General features: G+C 38.0%; 3 protein-coding genes across 5 annotated transcripts in view; all 3 read right to left on the bottom strand.

The window, feature by feature from the left end:
- The window catches only part of LOC126816819 (1,5-anhydro-D-fructose reductase), a 68,950-nt gene that overhangs the window by 19,753 nt on the left and 22,233 nt on the right, over nucleotides 1-26,964 (bottom strand). The window lies entirely within an intron of this gene.
- On the bottom strand, nucleotides 1,197-15,449 carry LOC126816821 (aldo-keto reductase family 1 member B1). Of its 2 annotated transcripts, XM_056100014.1 has the most exons (10): nucleotides 15,318-15,449; nucleotides 13,340-13,501; nucleotides 12,823-12,936; nucleotides 7,735-7,812; nucleotides 6,797-6,919; nucleotides 6,135-6,241; nucleotides 5,528-5,612; nucleotides 5,098-5,181; nucleotides 2,625-2,707; nucleotides 1,197-1,470 (listed from the first exon to the last, which is right to left on the bottom strand). In XM_056100014.1, exons 1-10 carry the CDS (start codon nucleotides 15,402-15,404, stop codon nucleotides 1,440-1,442), a joined length of 954 nt encoding a protein of 317 aa, XP_055955989.1. In that variant the 5' UTR covers nucleotides 15,405-15,449; the 3' UTR covers nucleotides 1,197-1,439. The 2 variants fall into 2 exon arrangements, with proteins under 2 accessions (XP_055955989.1, XP_050399525.1); XM_050543568.2 differs by lacking the exons at nucleotides 12,823-12,936; nucleotides 13,340-13,501; nucleotides 15,318-15,449 and having other exon boundaries at nucleotides 7,735-8,076.
- LOC126816818 (aldo-keto reductase family 1 member B1) lies at nucleotides 16,959-26,027 on the bottom strand. Its single transcript, XM_056100015.1, has 10 exons — nucleotides 25,751-26,027; nucleotides 24,482-24,643; nucleotides 23,862-23,975; nucleotides 22,380-22,442; nucleotides 21,415-21,534; nucleotides 21,014-21,120; nucleotides 19,822-19,906; nucleotides 18,652-18,735; nucleotides 17,788-17,870; nucleotides 16,959-17,299 (listed from the first exon to the last, which is right to left on the bottom strand). Exons 1-10 carry the CDS (start codon nucleotides 25,835-25,837, stop codon nucleotides 17,269-17,271), a joined length of 936 nt encoding a protein of 311 aa, XP_055955990.1. The 5' UTR covers nucleotides 25,838-26,027; the 3' UTR covers nucleotides 16,959-17,268.

Genomic DNA, 26,964 nt, shown 5'->3' on the forward strand with positions numbered 1-26,964 from the left:
ACACGTTCCAAATATAATTTTAACATAAAGATTATTGCTACGATAGATGCGTAATCACGGTTTCAACAAACGGAATTGACGAACGGAAGTGACGAACGCAATAGGAGGCAGACCACCATTAAATTTCACCATCTCGGCAGACCACCATTAAATTTCACCATCTCGGTACCCATGGTACCCACAAATTGTAGTTCGTCTGTTTATAGCTATTCTCGCTGTGTCTCTTTTCTCCCTTTTTGCATGCCTATTTTTGTTGATTTTTTGGTCTAGAAGTGACGAGTGATAATAGATACACGGGCGAATTTCTGCTCACTAATAATTCCTTCGAAGACCAAAAGTTGTTGTATGAGACTGTGAGAGACTATCTGACAATTCAAAACAGAAGTTGACTGTAACTAGAAAAGAGAGAACGAAAAAATATAGAAAAAGTCCGTACCATGTTTTTATTAAGTATAGAATGAATAAAAACAAGTGAATGTACGGACTATTTCTATTTTTCTCGTGTTCTTTTATCTAATGACATTCAATTACTTTTTTGAATTGTTAGATGTCCTCTCACAGTCTCACATAACAACATTTGGTCTCCGACAATAAAATGACGCAAGACGCAAGAATCTATTTCAAGAATCTTTGTTTGCCACGTGACTTCACTGAGGGGGGATCTATAATATAGGATATTATTCTGATTTTCTGTTAGTCGCAGTCCATTTACCATAAATATTGAAGTCTATGCAAATTCTTGGATTACCCACTGCTAACTGCTTTTTTCCCGCGTATAGGGTCTACTGAACGGTTATGTCTCTCAATATTCTGACAACCGTCAACCATTAGATCAGCACAAAAGGCGTTCCTTACGTCAGACTGCAAGATGGAGATACCCTTACATTCCCTATTGGCAGGGAAAGCAGTATTTTTAGATTAAGTGTCTACTTACACTTGAGTGTACTAAATATGCCATACAATATTGTGTACTTTTGGTCAAAAAGTCCTGTCATCGATGCAAATGTTGTGATTTCGATCGGTCGCTTGGGTTTTACAAGGAGTACGGCCGTCTGTCTGACCCCGTAAGATTTCTTTGGATTATGCATTGCGTTAGTACCAAATAACCTAGTTCAATGGTTGACAGCTAAAGTCTCATTCAGTGGAAAAATATTTTAGTTTTAAGGTTTCATGAATAAACAGTAAAACAATGAATGTAGTATTCAGTAAACATTTAAATATAGCACACATCTACCACAGAAATATAATATAGGCAAATATATGCATATAAAATGAAATGGAGTTTAACGTCCTAATTTTTTGCACCAACTGGTCTAATGAAGACGGGCATATGTCATACAATGTACTATGTGGGAAATTGTGCCCAGACAGCGGTGCTATGGTATGCTATTATTTCGAATATAGTAAACAGTATATATAAAATACTTTATAGTATAGTTTTAGAATGGATACTCGGGGTGGTCTCTGTATCTGTAAAATAAAATATTATACAAAATAGAACTCAAGGAACTAAAATTGATTCTGGGAAGTAATCTAATGCCCCGCTTTCACGTGGGTTACGAATGCAACGAATTGCCCCGAATCCAAACTTTTTCCGGTTTGTAGATAAATCGTAGACGGTTCTTAAATTTCGTAAGTCGCGGATCACTTTCGCATGGGTTACGAATGCCACGAATCGTCCCGAATCCAAACTTTTCCGATTCGTAGATAAATCGTAGAGGGTTCTTGAAGTCCGTAAGTGATTCTTATTTGGTTCTTACACATTCGTAGAGTTCGTAGTTCGGTCAAAAAAGTTTTTATTGTCAAAAAATTTCGTGGCCGGTCGTAGCCCTTTCTTATCACCCGTAACAGCTTCCTATTCGATTCATCCGTGGAGGGCGTAGTGTATTCGTAACTGAATTCGGCATAGTCGTAAGCAATTCGTCATGTTCGTAACTCATTCGTAACTGAATCACTACAATTTGTAGTTAATTCTTTCATTTCGCACCTGTATCGTAACCCTACCGGCATATTTTTCAACCAATTACCCACGAATTATTGTAACTCGTTCGTAAACTATTCGTAACTACTTCGTAGCTACTCCCGACTCTCTACGATCTTTTTTGATTTTTTTTTTGCCGAATCGCCACGAAATTCGATTAATTTCGATTCACCACCATTCGGGGCGATTCGTGGCTAAGGATAAAGATTAAGACTCGGAATGCATTGCCTCTATTTATAGCAATTCCCTCTTTTCCTCCCTTTTGCATGTCAACTTTAGTTGACTCTTTGATCTAGAATCGAAGAAGAGTGTTTAAATTTCCATTTTGTGTCAGGATATTCATGATTTTGAGACATAAGTATCAGGAGTAAAGAGACATGAATTAGGGTGATCGCCTAAAAAATAACGAAACTGTCCATGATTCCTTTGCCCAGGGCTAGCAAAAAATCGAAACGGTCTGGCTGTCGTTATAAAGATTTAGATGATCGGAAAGTTAAAAATCTTATATGTCAAGAAATGTCTTGGACTTAACTTAAGTCAACGGGGAGAGAATTACTAACCCAGATAGCCAATCGAGTGCCCAAAAGTGGTGACTTTATTTGATCAGCACGAAATATATTTAACTGCATGAAGTTTTACTTACAGTTCCTGGTGAATACATTTATAATCTTGATTTAAATTACTGATAGTTTTAACTTCTTCTTCAGTCAAAGAGAAATCAAATATCTGTAAAAAAAAAAGGGAAGCATTTGTTATGGCCAGAAATACGATTTCAAATTATTTAGTTGATTCCGTAATTTCAATCAACCAGCGTCCACGCGTAACATTTCGTTTCGCAATTTTCTGTATCCCGAAGTTTGTTAGTATTAGAAACGGAAGTTAAACGCACATGGCAGAAGCGTTTCATGGCAGTAGCTATTTGGCAGAACATAGCACTTTTATCAGTTATTAGCATTTGTCAGACCTTGTCAGCGGACCCGTATCTAGACACCATTAAGCGGGGGGGGGGGGGGGCATTACCTTTCGGTAGGGGGGCGAACATTTTGAGGAAATTTTCGGAAAGGTCATTCTAACAGACTGTTGTAATCATCATGCTATGTAGTTACCTAGGCGTCTATAATAATCATTTTAAAATAAGTATTCAAACAAAAAAAAATCGTGATTTTTTAAATTTGTGTAAAACTATTTTAGATTAGTACAAAAAAATGGTTTATAAAGTAATGAGATACCGTGGGATTAATATGCGCATAGTCGCCTGAATTATACCTCCTCCTGCTTAGGGAAGCGTAGTTTTTTTTAGGTTAATATAAGGAACTGTGTATACTTTAATGATTGTTAGCAATTTCTGAGCGGGGGGGGGGGGGGGCGAGCATTTCACGTGGGTGGGGGGGCGAGCATTTCACGTGGGTGGGGGGGCATGCCCCCCCGCGCCCCCTGTAGATACGGGCCCGCTTGTCAGCTATGTAAGAGATTTGAAGGGGATTCTCATAAAAACACGGTATTTGTAGTGTCAATTTAATATATTATTTAGATGTTCATTGTTTTAATTTTATGTGTATTATTGCAACATTGTCATCAGCTCCACACTGGTGAGTCATGGCATTGGACTGATGGTTTATAAAGTAATGAGATACCGTGGGATTAATATGCGCATAGTCGCCTGAATTATACCTCCTCCTGCTTAGGGAAGCGTAGTTTTTTTTAGGTTAATATAAGGAACTATGTATACTTTAATGATTGTTAGCAATTTCTGAGCGGGGGGGGGGGGCGAGCATTTCACGTGGGGTGGGGAGGCATGCCCCCCCTCTCTGTAGATACGGGCCCGCTTGTCAGCTATGTAAGAGATTTGAAGGGGATTCGCATAAAAACACGGTATTTGTAGTGTCAATTTAATATATTATTTAGATGTTCATTGTTTTAATTTTATGTGTATTATTGCAACATTGTCATCACGCTCCACACTCGTGAGTCATGGCATTGCACTGATGAGGTCCCCGCCAGGTCCGCTTCGCATGCTTATTTGACTGGTCGCTTTTCGTATCTCTATTGTTATTAGGTGTAGTCTGATTAGTGAGTTAATTCATATATCTAAACAATAGCGTTGACCTTGGGAGTAAAATACATTCCACCACAGTTTTTGTATTATACCATATTCATAGATTGCTACAGTTCTATGGTTAGATAAAGTTAATATTAGTAGTTGTCTCCCCTTAATCGTATTTCGTTTTACTGGAGAATAATAGTACATGTATTATGTTTTGCTCTATGATTATTTATAGAAATGTTTTGTTATTTTGTTTGGTATTTTGACTTAGTAAAGCCATGATTGCATTGTGTACCTTACTGTCAGCATTCATGAGCCTGTCCCTTGGCTTGAAAAGTTGATTACCTTGTGTAATGTTAACTACCAGTATTATTATCTTATTTCACACTTTTCATAATTATATTCCCATATTTACTCTAGTGTTTTTGTGTATTTCAGTTAATCGTCTTACGTCTTATGTCTTACATCATTTCAACTTTAATAATAAGAATTATGTTAATCTACATAACTTATGGCAATAGACGCATTAGTGTTCTCGCCCCGTTGGCAGTATAATCTCCTACAGCATTAAGTTATCTATAAAACGACTGGACTCAAATCTGGAGTATATTTATAGTCTATATTTATAATATATCAAAAGGGTTCTGGGGCAAGGGCGATAATTCTGTCACTATTCATCGACAGTCAACAGAGCATAATGTTATGATGTGAAACACAAAAAACCCCATTAAATTCTGTTGAGAAGTCTTTTCATTACAAGCAAGCGCAATAAGGCGTATTTTAGCGATATCCATTAAATTAGGAATTCGCTATGTTAACGTGTTTTTTAAAGCAAGTTTTGCCACGGTGTCTAAGTGAGTAAGACGTTTACCCGCCAACAGGAAGGTTCCGTGTTCGATCCTGGAGTTGCCTCTCTTCATAAGCCCAGTAGGCAAAGAACGTTAAACCCCATTTCATTTAATTTTCATTTAAAGCTAGGGCAACTACTCCGATTTATATAGGTTTCCATAAAAATCAAGTGGACGGCAACTAAAGCCCATTTAACCTGTTGACCTCTGTGATGATATTTTACCTCAATATTTTGTTGAATTCTAGCAGGTGTGACACTCTTTGGTACCAATGTATATCCTCGATCAACTCCCCATCTTAATATTACCTAAGATAAAAAAAAAAGATACGCCCCTGGATGTAAACTGAATGAGGAGCTGGCAACATATAATTATGAAAGCAACGGATGTCTACTCCAATAATAATTTCAGATATCAAATATCAGAAGGGTTCTTGTTCCAATTATCCCACCTCTACATAACCTAGTACAACGGAATAAGAATATGGCCCATCGTCTAAAATATCCACCAGCATTTTCCCCCATCATTAGCCCATTTGGAGCAGAAAAGTTAAATTCCCCCATACGATAGCTACGTTATGCAGAATGGTTAAACCCCATTTCATTTCATTTCGTATAAATATCAAAACGAATAGACTTGAAGTGATTTATTTACCTGTGCCGCAGTCTTATTATATTTAGCTGCTATTTTTTGTATAGTTTTATCGACAAGTACATTGGCTGGCTGGTATGGGTCAGAACTGTTCAATAGAAAATACCAAGAAACACGAAAATACAATTGTGGTGGTGGGTCAGCAAATTGCAAATTATTTATTAATAATTGAAGATATACATCTGACAGGGATAGTATGGGAATTCCATGTGTATAAAACATGTCAGTGACAAGCTAACCTCGGAACAGAAGATCGCAGAATACTGAATAACGTTAGGGTTCGACCCCTTATTTGAAAACGAATCAATCAAAAACTGTAGCCTCTATCGCGTTCACAATATTTTTGGAATAGCGGCGGTTAACTCTGGGGAGGAAGGTCCTCTCATGACCCCAAAGCTCCACACCCCATTTGAAAAGAATCTGTTAAAAACTGTATAGCCGTTATCGCGTTCAAGGGTTTTTGGAAATGTGGACCTCAGAAAATCCAAGAAATTAGAATTAACCTCATCCGATTCTTAATATTAAACGTTAACTCACATATAGTTTCGGACTAGAGTGGAACCTAATTGTCATTTTACAATACCGGTTGTATTAATATCTATAAGTTTACCTGTCTGCAGCTCCTCTACCTAGTGGAGAGTAGGCAGTGACCACAATATTCTCTTGTTTACAATAATCTAATAATTCATTGTTAGTATAATATGGATGAACTTCAACCTGGAATAGAAAACGGGAAAAATAATCTGGCAGTCAATGTTGGTAGTCTAGTATCAGTCATACTCTCCATACTGGTAGCATTCCAATTAACACGAGTTCTCTAATGAAAACTGGTAGTCTAATATCAGTTGTATTGTCCATGCTGGTAGCCTTCCGATTAACATGAGTCCTCTAGTATCAGTCGTACTCTCCATACTGGTAGCATTCCAATTAACATATAAGCCGTACTGTCAATTAACATGACTCGGTGCTGGATGTCTAGTATCAGCCGTACTGTCCATGCTGGTAGGCTTTCAATTAACATGAGTCCTCTAGTAAAAGCTAGTGGTCTAGTACCGGGCTAATGAAGTGTACTACGACAGGAAATTGTATCCGGAGTGCCATCGAGTACGCGTGTAGACCTAGTTTTTTCGTCCCATCCGAACAACTAGGCGCCTTTCCTTTTTGTGCCTTCCGTCCTTGCTGCACCTCGGTATTTAAGTAAATAACGATCTCTAGCAATTCTTTAACAAACCAATCCTAGATTATAAAGGGAAGGGAAGATTAAGTAAATACCTGATTAACTGCTGGTTTATATCTAAGATTATCAGCAGCTAAAAGTCGTTTCAATTGTTGAATATTAAAATTAGAAACACCGATAGTTTTAACTAATCCTTTAATCACCAGTTCTTCCATCGCCTGTAATAAAAGACAATTTATATAATTCCGAAGATCCTGCTTAAATATACCGTGTTTTGTTACAAGCCTAATATGGAACTCACAAATCAACGAATAGAATTGGAGAGTGTACTTCTAACCACAGGCGCCTGTAACGTGGAAAAGAGAGAGAGAGAGAGAGAGAAATGGGTTTAACGTCCACTCGACACAAACTAGGTCATTTCGGGACTAACACATGGTTCAATTCTATTTCAATCATTCGCTTGCGCGTAGGGGTCTTTAGCAGTGGAGGTAACCGGAGGACCCGGAGAAAACCCACGAGGTTGGACAGGCGATCCTACTCCTTGTCACGTACAACCGGGGAATCGAAGCCCCGCCAGTTGACTCAATGACAGACCATATGATTCAGCGCGCGCTTGCTAACCATTCGGCCATCCAACCCCCTTGGTCGTAACAGACTTTAAACATTACACTTGGCCATATAGCTTCGCCTAATGTTATTTTTGAAATATTGGATATTACTTGTTTACAATGTCAGAGTGTGTGATGCGTCTTGTCCGCGGTTTTGTCTTCTGGGTTTCTCCGGCACTTACTACTTACTACATGTATTACAAAACATCATACCGACCACAAACAATATTATAGATAGCCACACAACTTTGTCTCAACAGCAGATTATCCGATTGGAAAACTTGGATGCTGACTAAATTTAATAAAAAATCTAGCATCCTTCAAAAAATCTAATCTATTGTGTTTACAAGCTTTCCAGGGACAATTAACATATCTCTGTTACTGGAAAAAAATCCTGACATAAAAATAACTAAATATATCGTCACCTTCCATGTATCTATAAAATCAACATCGTCGTTAGGCAATCTTGTTTTAAATTCATCTCCTTTTTCTTTACCTGCTTTCTGCAAAACATTTATGTGAAAAAATACAATATATCGTCAATTAATACAGATTTGATAATACTATTCCAAGTTTATTAATCTGTCAATTTCCCGAAGTTTATACAAGGTTGGGTGGTCTAAAGCTCGGCTATGGTGTTTATAGACCTCTCATGTAGACAGTGGTCAAACATTATTGTGTGTTAATAGGTGATGTCGTGTCCCAAAACAACAACCGAGTTATGTTCATCAGATGTCATAAATCCACGTCGTTCTCTTTTGCAGACTTCAATGGGTTAAGTTATATACTATTCAAAAAAAGTAGGGGATATTTGATTTTTAAGTGTTATTAAAGTCACCTAATGAAACTGACGAAGAAACAAATGACAAAATGAAATGAAGTTCACATTCATCGATTTATTCCAAATGATCGTTAGACTAAGTAAGGCACAGACTGATCATTATAAGGGTAAAATGATACCCGGGGTCAAACAGCAAAGTTACCACAGCATCACAACCAAGTCAGTAACGGGTAAATCCTCCTCTGTTTGCCAAACAAGCATTGATCCGACGTGGCATACTCTTAATGATACGTCTAAGGTCATTTTGGTCCAGATTGTCCCATTCCTGTTGCAACGCAGCAGCAAGTTCTTGGACATTGGCAGGACGTTGTTGACGTTGACGTAACCTCTGTCCAAGCATGTCCCAGACATGCTCGATGGAAGAGAGGTCGGGACTCAGTGCTGGCCAAGGTAATGTGGTGATGTTCTGTTGTTGGAGGTAACCTGTAACGATCCTGGCCCTGTGACATCTTGCGTTGTCATCCTGGAAGATGAAACGGCGGCCATGACGTCGTGCGAACGGCACAACATGGACTGCCAAGATGTTGTCCCGGTAGTACTGGCCTGTAACACGCCCTGCAACAACATGTAAAGCCGTTCTTCCAGCAACAGTGATGCCTCCCCACACCATAACAGAACCACCCCCAAATCGATCATGTCTGATGACGTTAACGTCTTGGAAGCGCTCGTTTCGACGACGCCACACCCTCCTACGTCTGTCCAAAAAATCAACAGTGAACCTTGACTCATCTGAAAACATCACATTGCTCCAGCGTCGATTATCCCAGTGTTGACGATCCCTACACCAACGACGTCTTGCCTGAATGTGATGATCTCTCAAACAAGGGATCACGCGAGGACGTCGGGCGCGAAGGTGACCCCTATGCAGTCGATTCCGAATCGTCTGGCCACTCACTCTCACACCAGTGTCTGTTTGAAGACGAGCGCTGATCTGATTTGCTGTGATGACACGATTTCTCAAGGCCAAGGTACGGATAAATCGATCCTGGGCTTGAGTTGTCGCCCTTGGTCGACCTGAGCGTGGTCTGTCCTGTACAGATTGTGTATCACGGTATCTGGACCATAGCCTGCTTATGACAGACTGAGAAACATTCATCGTCCGCGCCACAACCGCCTGTGTTGTGCCGATCTGTAGCATGCCAAGGGCACGTAACCTTTCATTTTGGGTAAGCCGACGCATATCAAAATTTGTTTTCTGGTCACTAAAACAATTAAACTGATGTTTCCACCCTGGAATTCAATGCCACAATGACTGTAACATTCAAAGTCAGAGTCGTGCAAATCTTGGGTTGGACCCCCATGATGATCCCAAGCATCACCTGCATTCCATGCGGTAGCTATTGGTGCGTTTGGGCGTCACATGTAACTGGAAATGTTTCTTCTGTTAGGTTCTATAGTGACTTTTTTCGTAGTCATTTGCATATTTTAGTATTATGCCCCCAAAATCAAATATCCCCTACTTTTTTTGAATAGTATATTTATAGCACGGCTTTCATGAGTTGACAGGTTTACACATCGATTGTTAAAGAGATGTTAAAATATTGGTGCCAGTCATTATCACATATGTGATAGAGCTGGTTAAACACATTCCAAATATAATTTTATCACAGAGATCATTGCTACGATAGCTGAGTAATACAGGATTCGCGAGTCGGAAGTGACGAACGCCAAAGGAAAACACAGGACATACCTCTATATAACTGGCTGAAGTGCCGACTGATAACAGATACATGGGCGAATTTCTGCTCACTAATAATGCCTTCGAAGACCAAAAGTTGTTATATTGGACTGTAAGAGGATAGCTGACAATTCAATACAGTAATTGAATGTAATTAGGTAAGAGAACACGAGAAAAATAGAAATAGTCCGTACATTCCCTTGTTTATATTCATTCTATAGGGGAGAGCGGGGCTAGTTCGCACCATTTTTAATGAAACCAACATATATTGAAAACACGATTTATTTGTCAAATTAAATCAACATTCATGTTGTGATCTTGCTGGAAAAAGGTGGGCTTTTGATATCCAATATTTAAGACAAAATAAACATTTTACCATTGGTACACGAATCGTGTACCATAATCTGCTTCAGTCCCAGTTGTATCAAGAGACTCGGGGGCGAGGCTAGACACATTGCACCAAATCAAACGGTGTATGTAGACTGGAATAACCAGACGCTAGAAATTTGCACTCGCTTGAGACAGCTGGCTTATTTCGCCGAACATAACTGATTTGAAATTGGAGTAAAAACGGAAACCATTGAATGTAAATCAGTTTATATACATTCATACTACAGTATTATATGTGTTGCGACCTACTTTTGTCAATTTCTAGACCCCAAATGTTAGCGATTTAGCTCCTTTAAATATTTTTATTGACAGTCGTATACAAGTAATTTCATCTCAAAGTCACCATGTCCGAATGGGCGAACATCAAGCCTCGGCTGTATGAAAGTAAGTGATATGTACCTACGCCCATACAATTGCGATGCGGCACCGGCTTACTTATGCCCCCGTCAGACCGGGGTGACGTCCTTACTGCGCTGCTGCGACCGTACGGCGACCAGAAAATGTCCCCAAAAACTACAAACTTGAAAAAAGTCGTATTCTCATAGTTTTACAGTTCAGATCGCAGAACCTTGGCGTTTGCTTTGAACATGCTCAAAATAAACGCGGTGACTCGGCGATCATTGGCACGATAGCTGGCGTTTCCACTACGCTTATGGCGATCTTAACGGGCTCTAAAACTATTTTCCATCGCCGTAGCAGCGAAGTAAGGACGCTACCCCGGTCTGACGGGGGTATTATTAGGAAAACTTGCCGCTTTTAGAAAGAAGTTCTCAAAACTGCGTCGTTCGAAGCGTATGTAGACTTTTCAGTTCAAACTGGTCCGTGTCTAAAGGAAATAGGATAAACTTGAAAGAAAAACAGCTTCAGACTTTGAAATCTTTGTATGGTAAAACATTCTTTAAATGCGTCGTCAGGAACTTCCTGGTAATCAGGAACTTGAAAGTAGTCCCAATGGCGGACTTCGTCATACAGCCGAGGCTAGATGTAGGGTACTGGAATCTGGTGAGGTTTGCCCGAGTGGGCGCGAGATATGAATGGGGTCGGACTAACCCCGCTTTCCCCTACCTTATAAAAACATGGTAATGCACGGACTTTTTTTCTGTTTTTCTTTCGTATTCTCTTATCTACTGGCAGTCAATTCTTTTTATAAATTGTTAGATATCCTCTCACAGTCTCACACAACAACTTTTAGTCTTCGAAGGAATTATTAGTGAGCAGAAATTCGCCCATGTATCTGTTATCAGTCGGCACTTCAGCCAGTTATATAGAGGTATGTCTCGTGTTTTCCTTTGGCGTTCGTCACTTCCGATTCAGAAATCCTGTATAACTCAGCTATCGTAGCAATGATCTCTGAGTTAAAATTATATTTGGAATGTGTTTAATTAGTTCTATCACATATGTGATAATGACTGGCACCAATATTGTCCTTTAAACCTGTTAACAAATGAAACGTGCTATAAATGACCATTCTCCACACAAGTCTCGCTATCCAGCATCCGAGTTTGAACTGCAAGAGAAGACAACTCTGTTTGGGAGATCGATAAATGACTTGTAACATTGACACCTGTTCAACATGCCTGTTGTTATTGCACAGAAACCCCACCCCACTTCTATATATGATTTCTACTAAAACTAGTGTAAACCAGCATTATAGTGCAATAATATTGAATATGTGTAGTTAGTGCACGGTTAAGCTCCAACCAATTTACTAGAGGGAAAACAATCTGCTTATTCAACGAAAAGAACAAAGGAACAGTTCCCGTCTATGTTTCTTATAATATTGTAGGTCTGTGTGTAACTTTTGCCAATCCGTTTACTAAATATAATGAAATATTTTTAGACACAAATAAATGAGGCATTATGTAAGAGCTAAATCTGTCTATTGTAGGTCTTTCTTCGGGCCTTAAATGTGATATTAATTAGTAATCAAACATTTATTAAGATGACAAGACCATAATCAACTCTCGATGCCATCGGATGGCTCCGATTTTAAATGGATTGCAGTGGTTAGGCCATTTAATGGTTTAATTTAAAAATGGAGAAGCGATGCTAAACCTCGAATAACCAGCAACGTGGTTACGATAATAAACAATCAATGCACTTATCTTGCCAAAACTAATAACAGTGATAACTTCATTCAGAATTAATAAAATTTTCAATATATTCATTTTGCTTTATCTATTTTTGAACTATTCTAGCAAGAACGGTGAGTTCTTTATCTAAATCTTAAATAATGTATGTTTAAATATAAAATATAAACACAGAAACAAGTGGGTTTCTACAATTATTACAGGACCGGATTATGTTTGCGTGGGACCCCTGACTGAAGAGGCAGTTGTTGCGCTTGAATCAACAATGAAAAAGGGTATATTCTGGTTATTATCCGCCACACTCAATAGACTTATCTGGCACGAACACATACGACATAATACATGATATATTTATATATGGAACTAACATTTGTTTGAACTAGTTTGGGTTCCCCTTTAATATTGGGGCCCCTATATGCAGCCTAGTCACCCTCTCTAACCCAAACCTTTAATACGACTCTGGTTATTTTAATCGAAGACGTTTATGCAACATTTGAATAAAGATAATACTTACGACAGAAAATGGCCAGTGTATAAGATACAAATCCAGATAATCTGTTTGTAGTGACTTTAACGATTCCCGACACATTTCTTCCACTGACTCCGGACGAAGATGGGTAAACCATAACTTTAGGAATTAATTAAAAAATAAAGATATCAATGTACATTTCCTAAATATCAGTATTATGTCATTTTGCAGTATCTTATAGTATTAATAAACTTGGGAAAATAAGTGCCCTTTCTAAAATTTACAAGCATTGCTGTGGAGTTTCTGGATTGTACTTTTGTTCTGAAACATTTCGTTTATATGATAGATAGTGTGCATCATATTTGAAACATAAATATTATCATTTAAAAGTAATATTAGGCTCGGCGTTTGGCAACAACCCTTTATCGCCGCCACTGATTTATTGAATATAAAAACAGCTGAAATGTTATTGATGTGATCCGAAACATAACAACGCAATTTATTAAATATATAAAAAAAACCCTGCTGAAATGTAATTGAAATATCAGTTGTGCAAATTTACCTTAGTTGCTAGAAACAAATCGGATCTTTTCAATGAGCCGTCTTTTATTTTTGGTGTAATGGCGTCACCAAGTTCTTCTTCTGTTTGATAAATCCAGGCTGTATCAAAATGACGATATCCAAGTTCTAAAGCCACACGTGTTGCATCCCGTACTTCATTTGCCTAGAATATAAAAAGAACAAAAATGAATTGTTTTATGGTTAAACAGTGAAAAAGGTTAATAACACTTAAGACAGATGGTACTTTTTCTTGGGCACACGGTAGAATCCCCGCAGGCCTTTGTTTTGGGACCCGTTCTCTTCGTCATGTAAGAAAATAACAATCACAATATAAAAAATACACAATTTAATTAGTATACATTAGATAAAGTTGTGTACATTTATTACGTACATACAATCACTGACATTTGATAGGGTTGTTTATATCAATCATGTAGTCAAATCCCGTTTAAACAGGAATGTTCCTGGGTCCCTGTTTCTCGAAATCTTAACTAAAGATAAAATCCAAATTTTAGTAGATACTCCAATTTTGATTGGCTAAGCACTAAAATCAATCTAATATTATCCAATCAAATTACAAAAATTTGGCTTTTATCTTAGTTAAAATTTCGTGAAACATGCCCCTGAACATAACTAGTATTGTATCGGGTTACATAATAGCACAGTCATCGCTCTGGAACTTATGCCCCATTGACACTTTCACGCAATCGTGGTACGCTTTGGTACGCTAAAGTTTGTACCAAGACGGAAACTATGCGTACCATCGCGGGAAACAATCGTAAACTATGCGTACCATTGCGTACCATTGCGTGCCATGCGTGACAGTGCCGACCCAAAACCTTGGATTTGTCCAAGCTCATGCCACGCACTCCAGGGCGTACCATTTTCGTAAACTATGCGTACCCGGTGCGTAAAAGTTTCAATGGAAATTATGTCACGCACTGTCACGCACTGAGGGGTACTCAATGTCACGCATTGGTGCGCAAGGTTCATCACTGGTACGAGAAGATCAGCAATGGTGCTCATGGGTTGATGTAGGTATCTGCCAGTGGTCAGGAATTCTTCCCGCCACTTGACGTGTGTCACTCATTGGTGCTCACAGTTTACTCATTGATCCACACAGTGTACTCACTGGTGCTCATAATTTACTCACTGGTGCTCATAATTTACTCACTGGTGCTCATAGATTACTCTCATATACTCATTGGCAGGTTTGCTTCATTCACAGACGCCGCACCAATCAGAGGCCTCCACGTTTTCACAACGTTTTGTATAAATAACCAGGTTCATGTGATTTCCATCTCATTTCAGAATGCCACCTAAAGGAACAAGTGCTCTGTTTGTGTTCAGTCTTATTTACTTGGTGCTATTTCTTAATTTCGTATTATGAAAACTGTTGAGTTTGCATTTTGATTTTATTTTGTATGTTATTTAATAAAAGTTTTATTACTTTTTACTGGACTTTGTTCTTGTTATCATTTATATATAATCATATATTATCTCTGTAGGCAATAACAGTATTGTAATGTACCTTTCAATAACAAATGTATACAATGACCCTATTGCAACGAGACCAGATAATGTTCACACACTTTGAACTAAATAGGTATTAACAACACACGAATCGCACCAGTGCGGACAGATTTTGCATACTATGAGCAAAGTTTGGTCAGCAACGGCACGAACTATTTGATTGACAGGTGAAATATACATGATATCCATCCGCATTGGTACGCATTAATGATTACCATTGCGGATTCAAAATGCGTGAAAGTGTCAATGGGGCATTATTCTGAAATGTACAATCCATTTCATTGATACGTTTACCCCGTGTTATGGACACTTGTACCCAGTAGCATCACGCATTCCAGCTTCGTAGATGTTTGGTAGTTCTTGTGGGTTGCGCCATCCGGTTTTCAATTGTTTTGGGTTCAAAGATTATCTGACGTCTTATTCATTATGAAAATCAACACACTTACCTTAAATGAGTTAAATGTACCATAGCCAATAACTGGCATATAAAAACCACTATTTAATTTAATGCTATGTATTTTTCTAGATGTCATTCTGAAAGAATGGATAGCAATATAGATATTCTGTGATATTATGTAGATTACAGTGTTCACCTCAACTGATATCAAACTAACTGTCTATCGAAATTGAATCGCCAGCCCTATCATTCTAAACAAACAGAAGCTTTATCTTGTTAAACTAACAAATATAAAAAAAAGTACATATTATGTCATTATCCAATCGTGATGACTTGCAAAATTTTAAATGTGACACCGTTTATAAGGGGACATAGTCTCTCATAGATAATCTATTAGCCCACCACAAACCAATCGACTAACTGTAAAATGTTTCATTTATGGCACGGTTAGCAGGCATTTCTGTGGTATTTTTCACCACAGGAATTCTATAGGAAGTAATATCATAAAAATGGTTAATACTCTATGCGATAAAGTTTTGCCCATCAAAATGTTTATTGAAATATAATTAATAATGGCTGATTGTTTTGTTTTTTTATAGATCAAAAATCGATTTGATCATGTATAATATGATTATTATTTCGTAACATCTAACTAGTTTGACGCAATGCAAGAGTTAAATAATTAAAAAAGTAAACTTAGCGGACGAAGCATATTTGGGAAATCGTGCTGTATTGTTGGTTCGATTTGGTCGGCATTTGCTCTCCACTGTAAACATCAACTAGTGATTTGTTACAATCCCTTCCATTTTTCTTATGTCACCCGGCCCTGGCTGCATCTACGAGGTCGGTGAGGTCACCTAAAGTCACCTAGACCAGATAGGATCCAAGATGTGACACTTTGGGAACACTTATTCTGTGTCCCGGCAGACAAATATTCAATGGTACACTGCCGTGTGTCTCGGTAGGACTTCGCCTTGCGTTGTGTATAAAACTTCAAACTTCTTTTTAAATAATGCAAAGTATCTTTTTTAGGTTACAAGGATATTTCAACAAAAACAATACAGCAACGGTTTTATAGGTTTGTAAACGTTACACATAATTAAAACCTATGATGTCTACCCTGGCTCTTTCGCCCAATCGTCTTTCTAGGAACACCGCATGTTGTCTATCACGGCCTTTAAGCCGAAGCGACTAAAGGTATGTGTCCCTTGAAACCTTGTATGATGTTTGAAGCAACCTTAACTGCGCTCTTTAATTTATATAAAACTTTTAGGTACGTCAGCTATTAGGGCGGACCATTACCAAATTTGGGTAAGTGTTTCATTCTGTCACCCAGTTACGTCAACCATATTTTATAAAATTGGGCTAATCTGTACTACACCAGATGGCGGGAAACAAGTCCCTAAAAAACCCTAAACCCATGGACTCTACATATAATTATAGTCGTCTAGTTTAAACTGATTGTTATCTACGGTTTAGTTTAGACGGATTGTAGTGCATCTTCTGTCTAGTTTACACGGATTGTAGCGTATCTACTGCCAAAAACCACGCCTGTTTTCTCCAGATTACCCGGTTACTCCATCACTGCTATGAATCATTTTTTCTTTTTAGTGGAATTTAAACCCAATGTTCCCTTTTAATGGTTGGTCTCTAAGATAAGTGCTGTGATTTGAATTCTCAGACTTTGAAATAACAGTTTCTTTAGATTGTTTTATTTAAGTTGACATAAATAAACGAACATTACAATATGGAATACAGTAAACATTTCAATATAATAAACAGAAATTATATGAATATAATAATAGTAGGCAGTAAATACTTAAAATGGTATAATAAACATGTAGTTTTTACATTGGACAGAGAGAGAGAGAGAGAGAGAGGGGTGGGGTTTAATGTCCACTCGACACAAGCTAGGTCATTTCGGGACTAACCCATGGTTCAATTTTATTTCAATAATTCGCTTGCGCGTCTTTAGCAGTGAGAGGAAACCGGAGGACCTTTTAGAATGGATACTCGGGATAGTCTTTATATCTGAAAAACAAAATATTATACAGAATATAAAATGAAATGAAACCAGGGTTTAAACTCCCAGTTTTCTACAACAAAGGGGCTATTTGAGACAGGTAGTATACACCATGCAGTTTGCTGCAAGGTACATTTTGCCCGGACAGCGGCGTTTCCGACTAATCTTCATCGAATTCCAACTGTCAAGGGCTATTTTACATGAACGCCAATATATACAAGTGGACCTCGTTTTTTCACCTACTACTCCTAGTCAAGCTCTCCACACTGCACCACTGATAAGGGCAAACCAGGCTGGAAAATCCCGAGGTACTGTCTTGATCGATCCAGGCCCTCCACGGTGACTTCAATAGTTAGAACTCAAAGAACTGAAATTTACTAGTAGAAGTAATCTTACAGAAGTAAAAGTGTATTTGAGAAGGAAACTGGAGTCCCCGCAAGTGACGGCTTCTCTTGATCCTCACGAAAATTGATTTACCTCACAATATATTACTTACTGATTCAAGTGAACACATTTAAAATCTTGATTTAAATTACTGATAGTTTTAACTTCTTCTTCAGTCAAAGAGAAATCAAATATCTGTAAAAAAGAAGTGAAGAAATATTGGGCCTTCTATAAATTTAATTGTCGGTAAATCAATTTGCAACATGATTTCTCGGTCAAAAATCACCGACAATCAACAGCGCAGTACTTTACGGTGTAATACATACCAAGTTTAATCAAATTCTGTTGTCCAGCCTCGTGTTTAGCTATAAGTCGCTACAATATCCATGAAAATAGGTGTTCGGCATGTTCACATGATTTTAAAGCAAACTCAATAACTCAGCCAATAATCACCGAAAATATATATTCATTGATCACCAATGTAACATTTCTGGATCTAGTTCATGCAGGTATTTTATTTCTTGGTATTGAATCAGTGTAGATCTGATTCTCGGCTCTTAAGCATCTATATCCCTCTGCATTAACCAAGGGTAATTAATGTTGTAGTATACCAGTAAAACAGAAGTACGAAGTAATGGTAACAAGCAGTATCAGCCCATTTCAAATTTGATAGAATTTCTAGTAATTTAACTTCGTATTTCTATTAAACCTGTACAGCACACAAACGGGCATTAATCTCCAGCAACAGGGGAAGATCACTAATCAAAAACAGCAATGTACCATAGTGAGTGTAGCAATAGTTAATGATTATACTCGTAACCACTGCTTGAGAAATATGTATAAATCAGACAGAGACCACGATTACCAAGAAGGTGGATTAAGGGAGAGCCTATTATATAGGTTTCAATTAACATCATGAGGAAATAAACTATACCACTGCCCATGTAACCTATTGACCTCTGTGATCATATTTTACCTCAATATTTTGTTTAATTCTAGCAGGTGTGACACTTTTTGGTACCAGTGTATATCCTCGATCAATCCCCCATCTTATTACTATCTACAATATTAAATAAAGATGTAAACTGATAACCGAACATTAAAAAGAAATATTGAGAATAAATCAGATAATGCCAAGGACTATAGATCTACACGTGATAAATGTCAAGGTTCTTCACCCATTTCAATAATGCGTATCAATTGCAAGCAGGTCGGACGTTAACATGTGTTATCTAAGCCGTTCACGCGATTTACAAAGAGAACAAGGTCCATTGAGGTCATTAGCAGGAATTGTTGAGAAACAATAGGCTTCTTCATTTTATTAATTAAACCAGCAGTTGACCCGGCGTAGGCCGGGTGTAGCCATGAACCGGAACAGCATAACTCCGAAACCGGAACTGGTAGTCCATCGCCATCAGGACACAGCTCACCAAATATTTCTACGCCGTCACCTCGAATGTAGGGCGAAAGTTATTTTTAGTCTTTCTCTCCCTTTCCCGTTTTCCCCCTTTTGCATGGCGATTTTTGTTGACTTTTTTGTGTAGAATCGAAGAAAAAGGTTTGAAATACATGTTCTACCAGGTTTTGGTGAATATTCATGATTTTGAGGCGGAAGGATACAAGAATTGAGAGGTTGGTTAGGTTGAAATGTAGGGTCCAAAATTGCATGTTTTCTTGTCTCTACTTCCAGCTTGTGTATCTCAAGTTTTCCATGGTGAACCTCATACGTCTTTTTGGGCAAGAGTTTGCCACATGTTGCTCCATCTGTGGTAGAAAGCGTTCTACCCAACGAAAATTTGGGAAAAAGTTAGAGTCGGTCTAAGAGACGAGAATTAACATTAAAGTCAATGGGCAAATCTTTAGTGATCTGTGGCCATCAGGCCTATGTTACTCCCCGATCCGAGCTACCCCTATACACCAAATCTTAGCCTCGAGACAGACAGTGTTGCTGCCAACCCTGAACAGACAGACGGAAAGACAAACAAACGACAGTCACAAATATTAGTATAGATGATAAAATTGGGTGGTAACTATTCTGGAAGGTATTTTCCGAAATCGATGAAATTTAATAAACACCATCGTCTCCTTAAATTTTAACATATATAAATTGAACAAAGATCAGATGCTAAATATATAATTTATTTACCTGTGCCGTAGTTTTATTATATTTAGTTGCTATTTTTTGTATAGTTTTATCTTCATGTACATTAAGTGACTTTCCTGGGCCACTACTGTTAATAGATAATATAATATACTTAAAAGGTATCAAGAAACACGAAAATACAATGAATGTAGTAAGCTCATTTCTATTCGTTTGTGAAATCAATACTTTTTATACGTCCACATTCATATAAGGTGGACGTATATTGACGTCGACCCTGCCTGTTTGTCGTATACAGGCTGCAAGTCTCAATAATGGATCATCATGGAACTTGGCATATGTATTCCTTATAGCCTAAGGACATGTCCCAACCCCCAGGGGCAGAGCCACGCACAATGTATATGTTTATCGTATACATGCCACAATTCTGATTGGATTATCTTGGAACTTAGTAAGCTTGGGCGGCAACAATTGATTTCGGTGCATGATTCGCAACCCCTTTTGCGGTGCCACGCCCCCTTTTTGTTAATATTTTGTCTGTAAATAATCTACAATTTGCAATTATTTCCATTGGTCCACATCCAGCCCCCAGGGGCAGAGTGTATTTATTCCTTATATCGTAAAGAAAGCAACTATTTATTTTGGTGCATGTTCCGACTCCCAGAGGTGGTGTCACACCCACTTTTTTTGTTAATTTTTTGTCTGTAAATACTCTACAGGATGCAATTATGAACAGATTTTGTTCAAATTCAGCATATAAATCATTTCAATAATAGGGTTGTGCCTATTTATATTTTTGCATCTCCAACCCCCAGCGCAGAGCCACGCCTAATTTTTGTGTTTATCGTCTACAGACTGCAATTCTAAATAGATCATCTTGGAAGTTGGCATTTTGGTGCATGCCCCAACCCCCATGGGACGGTGTCACATCGACGTTTTTGGTTAAATTACAGTCGTTGCAGCCATTGCATTCTGATTTAAATGTCTCTCTAGAAGTATCTAGAAATGGAGAAGTCATTATTCCTCACCTAGTCAGATAACAATCTAATTAATTTCGTTACTAGTCTCCTTCAAAAGCGCTGCTAACAATAGTGTATTGTTAAAATCCAAGAAAAATCTAGTTCAAAACTGGTACGGAATTTATACCGAACTTTCCTTCTTCTTGACTATGTGAACTATACTATGGCTTCTATAACCTAATGGCGCGCTATTACCATTTTACAATACATGTTTATACCTGTCTGTGCCTCCTCTACCTAGTGGAGAGTAGGCAGTGACCACAATATTCTCTTGTTTACAATAATCTAATAATTCATTGTTAGTATAATATGGATGAACTTCAACCTGAAAAATATCAAAAGCCTTCCAGTCAGTAGTGGTAGTTAAGTATCAATTCTATTTCCAGTGCTGGTAACTTTTCAATGAAAAACAAAAGCGCGGAACGATTCAGAATTTAGAAAAATAAAATATTTCTAGGAGAAGAGAACAATCCTGACCTAACTTGATCTAATAAGGCAAAGTTGTTTCTTTTGTAATAAACTGCTTCCTTTTAAATAAAGGTATTGCCTCGTGACCTATTTATTTTCAGACGTTCTGGTTTATATCTAAGACCAGCTTATAGATAAAATAAGTAAAAACCTGATTAACTGCTGGTTTATATCTCAGATCAGCAGCTAAAAGTCGTTTCAATTGTTGAATATTAAAATTAGAAACACCGATAGTTTTAACTAATCCTTTAATCACCAGTTCTTCCATCGCCTGTAATAAAAGACAATTTATAAAATTCTGAATATCCCCTTTTTTTACAAGCCTAATTTGAGGCTGAGAAACAATGAATATAATTGAAGAGTCTATGACTACATCGAATGAACGAATGAAATGTGGTTTAATGGCACGTCAGCTCCAACCGGGATATATTGCGCCGAACATATGGTGACATCTACGAGCCGATAATGACACACTAGAATATTACAATGTTTGGTATCAGTTTGAGGGAAGCGTGTAACTGAGATTTGGTCAAAGATCACAAGATGTAACCCTAACCCTTCCCCTATTTACATCTCGGCGACCTTGACCAAATCTGCAGGTGACCTTAATAATCAGATCTAGTGTTTAATCTATTTGTTAAGGCCAGCTCAATTTTTGACAAATTCGCTGAAATGTAAATAAGGTTAGGGCACGTGATTGTTGGCGAGATTGTTGACAAATACTTGGTGTTTTCAATGTCGAAGACTTTGAATGAGATTTACTTAGAGACTTAGCCCCTTTAAACTTACATATTTAACAATGTCGGTGTTATGTGTGTGTAAGACGTTGGCTCGCTAACCTAGGTTATGTGTTCTATCCCTGCCTTGGCCGAAAAAGTTCATCGGGGTTTTCCGACGTGGTTTCTTCTTTTCAGTGGTACAGGGCCGAGGGCCTGGCAAGGGCCAACATATAGTCGATCGTCCCCGTGTACACATTGGCGTGCACGTAAAAGAAACCTTGGCAGCTTGAATTCGATGTAATGAGTGTTAATGATTTTTGCCTTTCTTCGCCACTTATTATTATAAAACATCTTACCGATCATAAACAATATAATAAATTACTAAATATATCGTTACCTTCCAAGTATCAATAAAATCAACATCATCGTGAGGCTTCCTTCCATCTATCTCACCTGCTTTCTGTGATAAAATATAATAACTATGTCGTCACTGTAATATGGATTTGATATAATATTTGAAGTGTTGTTAGTCTCTGGGGCCAATAGTCCGACAGAACTATGGCTGAACCTCGAAATTGTATACAAAGGTTTTTTTATGATTGATTTTAGTAGCCATGGGTGTCCTCTTTCAGAACCAGCCGGGTGAACCTCGGTCACCCTTAAACGTTTTGAGAAATTCAAGATGGCATCCAAGACGGCCGCCATTTCAATTAATCCACTATAATTCCCACAATATTTGGTCTAGGGTGCTTTTTTTGGTGTCTAACCGTATGTTGTAGGGCAAAGGAATACGCTGAAATCGTTCATTATGTTGTAGGGTGATTATAGTTATGGACAGAGTTCTAGCAAAACCATGTCTGAAACACGCTAGAGGGGACATCCAAAACTGGAAATGTATCGTCATCATCCCCACCCAAACTATGCAGTCTTGCTCAACGAATGATGTATTTGCAGGGAACGTAAAACGAGCCCATCACCAAGCTATTGTGTGGCGTTTACTGGAAGATGGTATTCCGCCGGAACTGTATTGCTGAGTGAAGGATACTAAATTGAGAACAATACAACCATGCTACCTGCTCCAGTGTCTGTCATGTGGCTCATCAGATGCGGGTGCAAGAGTGACACACCATGTAGTACGCTTGCTTGTAGCTGCAGAATATACAGTATTTTGCGCTTGTGCTGTCTTAGGTTGCAGCCAGAAACACGACTAAAGGATTAAACTGTATATTGCCTAGTTTTGTGGGGGGTATTTTCGTGTTTTTCGTGTTCAAAAAACAGCTTGTGTCCCCCTTTTCGTATCACTCATATGCGCCTTATTCAGAAATATATAGTTTGTTTCTAGATATAGTTTGGTTTGGTGACATAATGACCTTCAACCGCCGCTAACCAGTTAAAGGGCAATATTGTCTGGCATTTTGGATTTTACTATCAACTAATCACCCCACAACATAATGGACGATTTCAGCGTATTCCTTGACCTCAGAAACATGCGGTTGGAAACCAAAATTATCATCCATGACTACATACTATAGGGGTTATACGGGATTATTTGAAATGGCGGTCGTTTTGGACGCCATCTTGAATTTCTCAAAACGCTGAAGGGTAACCGAGGTTCACCCGGCAGATTCCGAAAGAGAGCAACCTATGCTACTAAAATCAATTATAAAAAAACAACTGTGTATACAATTTCCAGGTTCACTCGAAATATTGGGTTTGGCAACCGGGCTACATGTTTATACAGGGCCGGTGCTATATGACTTAGACCTGCTATTGTCACCAATCCGATGTCGTGGATTTTCGATATGTTATGGGGGATCTCCGCGACCCATAATTAATGAAACATTTGTACTTTTGTCAAGACAAAAAAGATAGTACTTACGATAGCAAATGGCCAGTGTATCAGATACAAATCCAGATAATCTGTTCGTAGTGACGTCAATGAATCCCGACACATTTCTTCCACTGATTCCGGACGATGATGGGTATTCCATAACTTTATGAATTAATTGGAAAATAAAGATATAAATTTTATCATAACCAAGCTTGGGAAAATAAATATGTAGCCTTCTCAAATTGTCCGTGTTCAGCCATGGAATGGTTTACTTTTATTGTGTTTGTACTGAAACACTTCGTTGATGTCGATGTTCACCGTTTCGGGACATGGCAGGGCGAATCCTATCCTTTCGTGTCGGAGTTATGCCCGCCTCCTTTTCCAAACAACACTGTTTATAACGATTTTGTAAACACGATAGATATCAGGTTTCTTGAAGGCACGAAGGATCGTCATCCAATTTGTTTTTAGAATAAGCTGGTGTCTATGGAAATAGCTGCTGTGTGGGCTTATTTACAGGCTTTGCGTGGTGATTTTCATTCATAATTAAAAATATATATATGAGGACTCTAAAATAGATTTAAAACACGTAACGCCGCAATTTATTAAATATAAAAACAGCTGAAATGTAATTGATGAGATACGAAATATAAGTTGAGCAAATTTACCTTACTTGCTAAAAACAAATCGGACCTTTCAAATAAGCCATCTTTAATTTTTTGTGTGATCGCGTCACCAAGTTCTTCCTCGGTTTTATAAACCCAGGCTGTATCAATATGACGATATCCAACTTCTAACGCTACACGTGCTGCATTTCGTACTTCATTTTCCTACACATAAAAAAGTACACAAATATTAATTGTTTTATGCTTATAAATTGGAAGGGGTTAATAAAACTTTAGACAAATGACAAATTTTGGGGTACTTTCAAAGTGATATCCCCCAGGGTTCTGTTTTAGGTCCCTTTCTCTTCGTGATGTTAGAAAATGCGAAGCATATAAAATATCTCATTTTGTAAAACGTATATTATATTCCTAGGCTGTTTATCATAATCAAATGGTTAAATATTCATATTCAAATGTCAAGTTCTATTTTAACAGAAAGAACTGTGGTACGCCTAACCACTATTTTGTTGGATTACATAATAATCAAGGTCTTGAACTATAATGTCCCTTCTATATCACTGATAAAATTGCGCTGGCACGCCGCTGAGAGGGGGGGGGGTCCCCCAAGAAAATTATCCGTCATTTCCTGCATGTGTAGCCATTCCAAGAGCTATTTGGCTGATATTTTCGTCTAAGTAAACGTTCGGAAATCCTTGAAAAAGAGCCTTAAAATCGAGCAAAAAAGCCAGTTGAACACGCGACTGGAAAATTGTCAAGCCGCGAGGCATTATGATGGGGAAAAAAGACGAATCTATTCCTTAGCCACTTCACTATTTAAGCCTTGTAACTGGTACTGTCCACACATGAAACAATGCTACATCAAGTTGCACTAATGCGCGTCGGTGATGGGCATGAGTTTATAGTAGTATACGCCGCCGATTCCACAAGATGCTATCATTGATGTCTGTCTATATTCACTCTATAGGATTAGGGCACCGTCAGCTAAACAACAAAAATTCGTGTGAAAGTGGAAGCATTAATTAGACCAGACTGGTGTGTTTGAGTCGATGGTTTGAGTCATTTGGGATCCCTGCAACGGGTTGGGAACGGACATATTTCGGTCTGAGAACAGGCACTTTCAGCAGTAAAAAAGGGCACTGTCGAAAATTAGGGGGGGGGGGCGCGATCCGCCTCTGGTTATCTCTAGTTTTGTAACACCACTTGGATTTTAACGTCTACTTCCGCGATGTTGATACCGTAGACGAAATTAGCGCTATATAACCTGGCGGCTTCTATAATTTAACATCTCTATTTATAAACCAACAACCTTACCTTAAACGAGTTGAATGTGCCATAACCAATAACAGGCATATAAAATCCACTATTTAATTTAATGTTAGGTATTTTTGTAGATGTCATTCTAGTATTATGACCAGGAGTATAGATGGCTATTCTATAATATTATACAGCTTACAGTTTTCACTTAAACTAGTACATGTATTACATAACTGTGTTTCTATACTAACTCGTACTAATGTCGAAACCGACGCATTTAACAGGTCATTCGAACTTGATGACGACGTGACTTGCAACATTTAAAATGGGAAACCTTTTATAAAGGGACATAGCCTATTAGCTATAAGAGTAGGCCAGAGTGCCGCTGCCCGGCAAAATTTCCTTCATAGCACACTGTGTGGCGTATGCCCGTCTTCATAAGCCCTGTCGGGGCAAAACAGTAGGACGTTAAACCCCATTTCATTTCATTTAATATCTTGTAAATTATATTTAAGGGTATAAGCATTCGAAAACCTGCACTCACTAAGGCAAGGGCCAATCGTGCAGCCGTTTTCATTAACTATACTAGACGGCATATTAATGACACACACCCTCCGACTCAAATTAAAATAAGCTTTGTATTACAAGTAAACTATTTTTATTTATTTCCATTTTATACAGTAAGTCCAGTTCTAAAAATCAAATGTAGTTCTGTGGTTGCTGAGAAGGGGGATAATAGAATCAAAGATGCTCCACAGCTATATAAAGTGAGTCAATCACGTGAAATCCTCAAACGACAAGTGATACTAAATGTTCACGATATACGTTCAATAGAATTCAAAGAGTTTTATAACTTTCCCCCGATGTTATTAATTTCTTGTTCAAACAAATTATTATGTTAATTAAAATATTCAGCTGATCCTATTGACATAATATATTATCATGAGGATTCTAGATTCGGGTATGTTCCTTTAATATTTACACAAGATTTCGCAATATGTGCATAGTTATATGCTGAACAACAGGATAATGACAATTCACACTGATGCATATCACCGGCGTTTGTTTGTACAAGTCAGAGATGAAATTGCTGATTCATTACAGATAAAACTAAGACTTGACCTGGTTGTCAATAGAGATAGAGAAAGATACGGAGTTTAACGTCCACTTGACATAAACTAGGTCATTTTGGGACTAACATATGGTTCCATTTTATTTCAATAATTCGCTTGCGTATAGGTTTTTTTTTTAACTGTGGGGGGGGGGAGACC

This window comes from Patella vulgata, chromosome 3 (assembly GCF_932274485.2).
Source record: "Patella vulgata chromosome 3, xgPatVulg1.2, whole genome shotgun sequence".
Lineage (NCBI taxonomy): Eukaryota > Metazoa > Mollusca > Gastropoda > Patellidae > Patella > Patella vulgata.

Coding starts and splice junctions, on each gene's coding strand:
- LOC126816821 (XM_056100014.1), bottom strand. CDS start 15,404: ATGACATCTAGAAAAATACATAGCATTAAATTAAATAGTGGTTTTTAT. Junction 6,242..6,796: donor ATAAACCAGCAGTTAATCAG/GTATTTACTTAA, acceptor TTTCTATTCCAG/GTTGAAGTTCATCCATATTA. Junction 1,471..2,624: donor AAATGTATTCACCAGGAACT/GTAAGTAAAACT, acceptor TTTATTTTACAG/ATACAGAGACCACCCCGAGT.
- LOC126816818 (XM_056100015.1), bottom strand. CDS start 25,837: ATGACATCTACAAAAATACCTAACATTAAATTAAATAGTGGATTTTAT. Junction 24,644..25,750: donor GCACATTCAACTCGTTTAAG/GTAAGGTTGTTG, acceptor TTTTATGTGTAG/GAAAATGAAGTACGAAATGC. Junction 19,907..21,013: donor GGTAGAGGAGGCACAGACAG/GTATAAACATGT, acceptor ATCTATTAACAG/TAGTGGCCCAGGAAAGTCAC.